Source organism: Pristiophorus japonicus, chromosome 15, assembly GCF_044704955.1.
Source record: "Pristiophorus japonicus isolate sPriJap1 chromosome 15, sPriJap1.hap1, whole genome shotgun sequence".
NCBI classification, from domain to species: Eukaryota; Metazoa; Chordata; class Chondrichthyes; family Pristiophoridae; genus Pristiophorus; species Pristiophorus japonicus.
The window spans coordinates 128,732,105-128,739,511 of NC_091991.1; the positions used below are offsets into that span (position 1 = coordinate 128,732,105).

At 39.4% G+C, this 7,407-nt stretch overlaps 1 protein-coding gene across 5 annotated transcripts in view; it reads right to left on the reverse strand.

Annotated features, from left to right (window-relative positions):
- Nucleotides 1-226: 226 nt before the first annotated feature.
- Nucleotides 227-7,407, reverse strand: part of LOC139281036 (centriolar coiled-coil protein of 110 kDa-like) — a 59,658-nt gene continuing 52,477 nt past the window's right edge. For all 5 annotated transcript variants that reach the window (XM_070900918.1, XM_070900920.1, XM_070900919.1 and 2 more), the window contains 2 exons: nucleotides 3,754-3,833; nucleotides 227-1,086 (listed from right to left, as the gene is read on the reverse strand). In XM_070900918.1, the coding sequence (XP_070757019.1) occupies nucleotides 1,034-1,086; nucleotides 3,754-3,833 (133 nt within the window). In that variant the 3' untranslated portion in view covers nucleotides 227-1,033. The remainder of the gene's footprint in view (nucleotides 1,087-3,753; nucleotides 3,834-7,407) is intronic.

Below are 7,407 nucleotides of genomic sequence, written 5' to 3' on the forward strand. Positions count from 1 at the left end.
GGCAAACCCTCATAAATGCTGCTGCTCAAGCCGGTGCCTGCACAAAGAGTGCACCTTTTGCCTAAAGCTTACCGGTAGTTTTTTTTTTGAATGAGAATAAATGTTGCCTGCATCTACATGTTAATGGTAATATCTAAACAGAAATCAGTTTGAAAACATATTTTGAATATTTCTCAAAATATTTATAGTAAGTATTCGAGTTGAAAAGATACGAGACATTCAGAAATGCAAATAATGGTTGAAGTTTATTTTGCAACATGCACAACATAAATACATAATTGAAACGTTATAAAAATAAATTATTGGCTCAAAAAGTAATGCAATTTAAACATAAATAAAACAAGGTTATTTATATAACCAAGAAAACTGCATTTACACTGACTGGAAATGGCACCTGTTGAACTGCAGGCCTTTTAATCTTTATGGTGTGAATTCATAGTAATGTTTAAGAAACTGCAGCAATACAAAGATTATCTCAGAAATATTGCATGCTTTGACAGTTTAAAGCAAAGTACGCCCATTTTACAATGGAACTTTGTGCAGAATTTCTGCTAAATTAAACTGAAAGTTAACATTTAAATGCAGGAATACATTCCAAGAGAAAAGTCTATTGCCCTACTTTAATAGCTGCATTTTACATTGGACAGTAATAGAACCATTCTACGCTTAGTTTACAGCCAATAATACAGAATACTAAACATATTTAAGATACTAACTGCTATTTATTTCTAATAGTCCCTCATCAGATACACACAACTATATAAATCAGTGTAAAAGAAAACTAGACTACTCAGCTGTTAACAGATCCACTTTGATGAGCTTCTTGGAGTGCATGCCTTTTTTCAGTTTGTAAGGTGTACAATTGTTAATAGTTATACAAGAATTTAGAAAGTTTGACACTTGCAAAATTTCTTCAATTTAATGAAATGGCCTATAACAGTATTTTATTTCAGCAGTTTTTATTGAAAGGCTGTTTTGTTCACAAAGGTCAAGCAACTATGCAGCACCATTCATCCTACTGAGTGCTGTTTCCTCAGAGTGTCGTAACGCTTGATTTTGTTTTCAGTACTCTTCCTGGACATACTCCTTTAAAAATTACAAAAATATGTTACATTTTTGAAGCTCTGCTGATTATGTTAGGAGAAAGAGAAATGTATTCGTGGAAACTAGAGATGAACAATAGCTATTTTCACACCCCTTTGAGAGGATCAGGGATTGATAGCTTTTTGTCAACCAAAGGTATTAAGGGATTATGGGGCAAAGGTGGGTATATGGAGTTGGGCTGCAGATCAGCTATGATCTCATTGAATGGCGGAACAGGCAAATGCCCTAATCCTGTTCCTGTGTTCCTAGATGCAGAGATGTGGTTTCGCCTGACTGGAAAGTCCAGAACTAGGGGTCATCGTCTCAGGATAAGGGGTCAGCCATTTAGGACTGAGATGAGGAGAAATGTCTTCACTCAGAGGGTTGTGCATCTTTGGAATTCTCTACCCCAAAGGGCTGTGGAGGCTCAGTCGATGAGTATATTCAAGAATGAGATCGATCAGATTTTTGGACACCAAGGGATTTGGGGATAGGATGGGAAAGTGGAGTGGAGCTTGAAGATCAGCAATGATGGAACAGGCTCGAGATGCCGTATGGCCTACTCCTGCTCCTATTTCTTACGTTATGAAATTCAGAAGCATTTTGGCCAGTGAAATACTGAAGTACCAGTTAGTTTTTTCAGGCCTGCATACATTTCCTCATTAACAAAACAAAAACACTGTAACTCACCAATAATGAGAAGCTAATGGCAGTTATACAGAACTAATTCATTTTGCAAGCATTACATACTCAACCAGTGCAGCAACTAGATACCAAGCAAACAGACTCACAGTCACAGGCCTGCCAAACTCTGATATTGCAGCACTTCACTGGCTGAGATGCTTCTGATTTTCATTTTGTGCAGCTCACTAATGCAGGGTCATGGGCTGCTCACAATATTTTGACTGCATCAGGTGTGTGAATGAAAAACATTTCGACATATCAAAACTGATGCAGCATGATTGTGCTAACCAATAATCAACATATAGCATTTAAAATTTGGCAAGGTAAGGTAGTGTAAGTTAATATTTACATTTGAACGTCTGTTTCTTTGAATCCAGTTTACTTCCACGTACAAATAATTAGGCCATTACCTTCACAAAGGGAATTCCTTTGTTCAAAAGATAGCATAATTGCAATAGTACATCAGTTACAGGATCTCCCATAGCCCACATTACACATAAATGCTTGCCTGAGGGACCTACCGCAGGCATTTGGAAAGGCAGCGACAGTAAAGGATGAGCATCCTATTGAATAGAATACAAGAAAAGATTTGCCTGACGGTTAATTCCTCTCGCCTCCAATCTTTCTCTCTCTCTCACCTCCCCATGAAAATCTTTCCTAAATGTCTCTATTTTATTGACTGGTCAGTGCTCCTCTGAACTTTCCCCTCTTATTCCTTCTCGGCTCCTAACACAAAATCCTAAATGTTGTTCTTCAAAAATCCTGCAAGGTCCATAGTGGCAGATAGCATCAAGGTTGAAAAGACTAACACAACTGAAGAAAAGCCAGAAGTTGTGATGCAGGGCCCTGGTTTTAAAAGCCTAAAGATTGGAAGAGGCAAAACAAAACTAAGGAGGCTTTCAGTCATGGCAGTTACTTTCCTTACCACACTCGAGTCCCTCTGATTTTACATTTGAATGGCGAGCTCTATTCTTTTGTAAGTGGAGTAGAATCAAAATGACAAAAAATAATTTTTTTTTGGTAAATAAAAGAAATAGATTATCAGAAATTTCAATGAAATCTGAAGCAGAATTTTTCAGAATCTATATCCGCAGATTTATAATGTTAAATCCCAGATGTGGTGAAAAGTTTGAATAGCTTGCTCATCTCTAGTAAGTAATTCTGTAACAGTTCCACCATACATACAGTATAAAATCAACTTCGAATAAAAGGCTTTCTTATTAAGATTTTGTATAGCCATATTGTAATTCTAGTTGGCATTAAAGCACAATAGCACATTTTTAACTGCAAGGAGAATATTCAGGTAGAATGTCAACAAATACTGTTCAAAGAAAATGCCACACACAATGGAAATGTTAACAAGATTAACATGCAGACTCCTGAAATGCAATTATAACATACTTTAAACACAAAACAGACGCACATATGAATGTTTGCAATTTCATAGAGTCTACTCTGTCATACAAAAAAGAAACGAAAACATTAAATATTTCACTGGCCTTCAAGAGGGTTTGCTGAGTGGTAAGAGATTGAAGATAAAAAAAATGATTAGTGTGTTTCCCTAAACATTCTAAAGAAAGCAAGGAACATTGTAAGAAATTGTTGAAAATGAAGTAGTATGGAGGATAGAATGTTAGAGACCAGGTACCTTCCCAGATCAGTGAAGGCACCTTCCAGGCTGCTCATTCTTTTTAGCAACTGAATCAACACAAGTGGTGCCAAAGGCATTCCGTCTGTCTATTCAGTTGAGGAGGTGGCATGTCACATCAAAACAAAAAAAAGGTATTAAAATTCAAACCAAGTAGCGAGGAAGACAAATGATAGAAACATTTGGGAAAAATGTAAGGAACAAAAATAAAACAAAGAAACAAATAGAATTAAATCTACCTGAATCCAACAAATAGCATAAAGAAAACAAAAGCGTGATAGAAGAAGCGGAAAATGTATGGATGTCATCAAATACTCAGCAACAGTGAGTCAACACACCTGGAACAGGTTTCCTAGGAAATCTGCTTTCTGTGTACCTCTCTCTATTCTGTTCAACCCCCTTCCTAGAAGTCTGGACTCTAATCAAATAAAAAAAATTACATGAGTGGATACTATCATTTCATTTAACAAAAGTTAAAATATTTTATGGATTTCAAATGAAATTCAAAATCACCCCCTCTCCTTATCTTTACACAATATTCTTGGGGACATAAAACAACTGACAGAGACCAAAGGAAAGGATACTGCCGAAGAACTGTTAAAGGAAAAAATATATATTCTGGCAGTTATTGCTAACTTTTTAACATGCTATTAAAAGTTATTAAAAAAGTAATGATCATTAAACAATTGCTTATAAGGAATGTGTGAAGCACTCAAAGCATTGTGAATCCTTGGAATTCACTCAAAGGGTTGTGAATCTTTGGCACACTCTGTCCCAGAGGCCTGCGGGGTCGTTGAGTATATTCAAGACAGAGAACGATAGATTTTTGGATATTAAGGGAATCCAGGAATATGGGACAAGTGTGGGGAGGTGGAGTTGAGATAGATCAGCTATGATCTTATTGAATGGTGGAGCAGGCTCGAAGGGCCGAATGGCCGACTCCTGCTCCTATTTCTTATGTTCATTCAGGACAGTGTGCAGTCAGAGGAACACTCGGAGTGGTCCTGGCATATGCGTTTGGTCTGCTGTACATGTGTTCATCATGTCAGACTGTCTAACACATGAGTACTGGGGTTAGGACCTGTGTGCTATCAAAGCACAAGTTTACAAGGCTGTTTGAGACCAGTGAGTGACAGCGGGGTGTCCCCTTGGAGGAGTTGGGGCAAATAGGAGGAGATGGTAAGTTTGCAATTTTTTTTTGAATTGTTGGTTTAGTGATGCTCAGTTATGTTATTTTCAGGGATTTATTTGGTAGCATGCAAACAGTTCAGTCAAGGTGACGAATCAGAAATTACACTTCAGGAATGACTTGAAAGAGATGGTTCTGAGATCTGATTGGTTGATTGGTCAGCAGCTTTATGTTCTAAACTGCAACTTGTTTTACTTCAACAAAAACAGACATGCTTTTAAACAAGAGAGATATACTGTCCTGCCAAGGCAGTCCTCTTGCACTTTCTTTTTTAAAAAATCAGTCAAATCAGTCTACTGTGGTAGTTTTCTCTTAGCTGCAAGAGTTGCATTGCAAAGGTTTCAGAGGAAAGCACTTGCATGTTTGATCAGTCCACGGGAACAAATATATGGAAGGGAGGATAAAAATTGCAAGCCAAAAATACATATTTAAAAAAATCAATGCAGTGTGGTAGAAGGATTTTTTTTACAACACAAAAATCTACAGGACTGTAAATCTTATAAAGCTGCTGTCCTCCTGTTTTTCTATTTCTAAAAGTTTGCAGATAGTTAAATATGACCACCAAATAAATGAGATCAAGAAAATAATTGGCGCATCATGTTGCAATACCCTGGACTATCTGCTAGTGCTGGAATTGTTTGAAAGCTAGGTAGGACCAAGCAGGAGCCACTCAATTGCTATACTGATTAGGCAAGCATTTACTAAATACACACACTGTCAACGTAAGAAATTTTTACTTTAAAACTTCTAGATTTACGGACAACAAAATAAAAGGACTTTTAGAAGTTTAAAAACTGCCTGCATTTTCAGAAGCAATTCTAACAACTTTGAGAATGCAAGGTACAGTAATGGATCTTACCATGGATTTAAATCTTGACCCAAGTGATTCAGATACATTGTCTTCTCAATATGTAAAGTAAAAAGTTCTTACACTCCAACAAGTTTGGGGCTAGTTTCATATTTGTAGCATTATCCCAAACTCTATTGGATTATTGGGCAATGTTAAAAGAAAACATTTCTCACCTTTTCTTATGGAGAGCTTTGATACTTCAGAACTCAAGGTCAACAGCACAAAAGAAATGCTTCACATTTAATACTAGAAAACTTTCTTCTCAAAACATGGAAAGCACATACAGTAAAAGTCTAAAAATACTTATTACTGACAAGATGAAGACACATTGCAACAAATGATTGTATATTACAGCTATATAAAATGAGGACACGATGCTACTAAAACCATTTCTCAAAACATGGATGAAAAACAAAGTAGTATTTGAGACATTTCTACCATATTTTTTGAAAATGTTTGCTTCTTAAAAAAAAAATCATTCACAATGGTTGCATTTAATTTAACAATTAGTAAGTTAGAATTTTGAATGTAATTTTCATTGTTCTATGCAAGATGAATATTCACAATTTTTACCAGAGGTGGAAAATGTCTTCCTATACACGGACTTCAACTTAATTCTATTAAAATCTGTAGTGCTTCATAACCTTTAACATTGGGAGGGGAATTGAGAAATAATCATGAAGATATCCAGTCCTAGTTACGTAGGCCCCAAGTTTCCACATGATTTGCTCCTGATTTTTAGGAGCAACTGGTGTAGAACGGTGTATCTTAGAAATCGGAATTCTCGTCATTTAGTTTGCTCCAGTTCTAGTCAGTTAGAACAGTTTCACTTTGGAACAGAATTTTTTTTCAAAAGGGGGCGTGTCCGGCCACTTACGCCTGTTTTCAAAGTTTCGTCAGTGAAAACTTACTCCAAACTAACTTAGAATGGAGTAAGTGAAGAATTTTGTACGCTCGAAAAAACCTTGTCTACACTTTAGAAAATCAGGCGTGGGTTACAAATCAGGCGTAGGGAATGGGGGGGGGGGGAGGAGTTTAAAGGGAAGTTTACAAACATTAAACACTTCAGTTTTACAAATAAAGGGCTATCATCAATAATAAATGATAAATACATCAATAAATCAACCAATAAATCAATCAAAAAAAGGGGGAGGGATGGGGGAGAAGGAGAGGGGAGACGTGGGGGGGGGAAAGGAGATTGGGGGGGTGGGGGGAAAAGGAGATTGGGGGGGTGGGGGGAAAAGGAGATTGGGGGGGTGGGGGGAAAAGGAGATTGGGGGGGTGGGGGGAAAAGGAGATTGGGGGGGTGGGGGGAAAAGGAGATTGGGGGGGTGGGGGGAAAAGGAGATTGGGGGGGTGGGGGGAAAAGGAGATTGGGGGGGTGGGGGGAAAAGGAGATTGGGGGGGTGGGGGGAAAAGGAGATTGGGGGGGTGGGGGGAAAAGGAGATTGGGGGGGTGGGGGGAAAAGGAGATTGGGGGGGTGGGGGGAAAAGGAGATTGGGGGGGTGGGGGGAAAAGGAGATTGGGGGGGTGGGGGGAAAAGGAGATTGGGGGGGTGGGGGGAAAGGAGATTGGGGGGGTGGGGGGAAAAGGAGATTGGGGGGGTGGGGGAAAAGGAGATTGGGGGGGTGGGGGGAAAAGGAGATTGGGGGGGTGGGGGGAAAAGGAGATTGGGGGGGTGGGGGGAAAAGGAGATTGGGGGGGTGGGGGGAAAAGGAGATTGGGGGGGTGGGGGGAAAAGGAGATTGGGGGGTGGGGGGAAAAGGAGATGGGGGGGTGGGGGGAAAAGGAGATTGGGGGTGGGGGGAAAAGGAGATTTGGGGGGTGGGGGGAAAAGGAGAATTGGGGGGTGGGGGGAAAAGGAGATTGGGGGGTGGGGGGAAAAGGAGAGTGGGGGTGGGGGGAAAAGGAGATTGGGGGGGTGGGGGAAAAGGAGATTGGGGGGGTGGGGG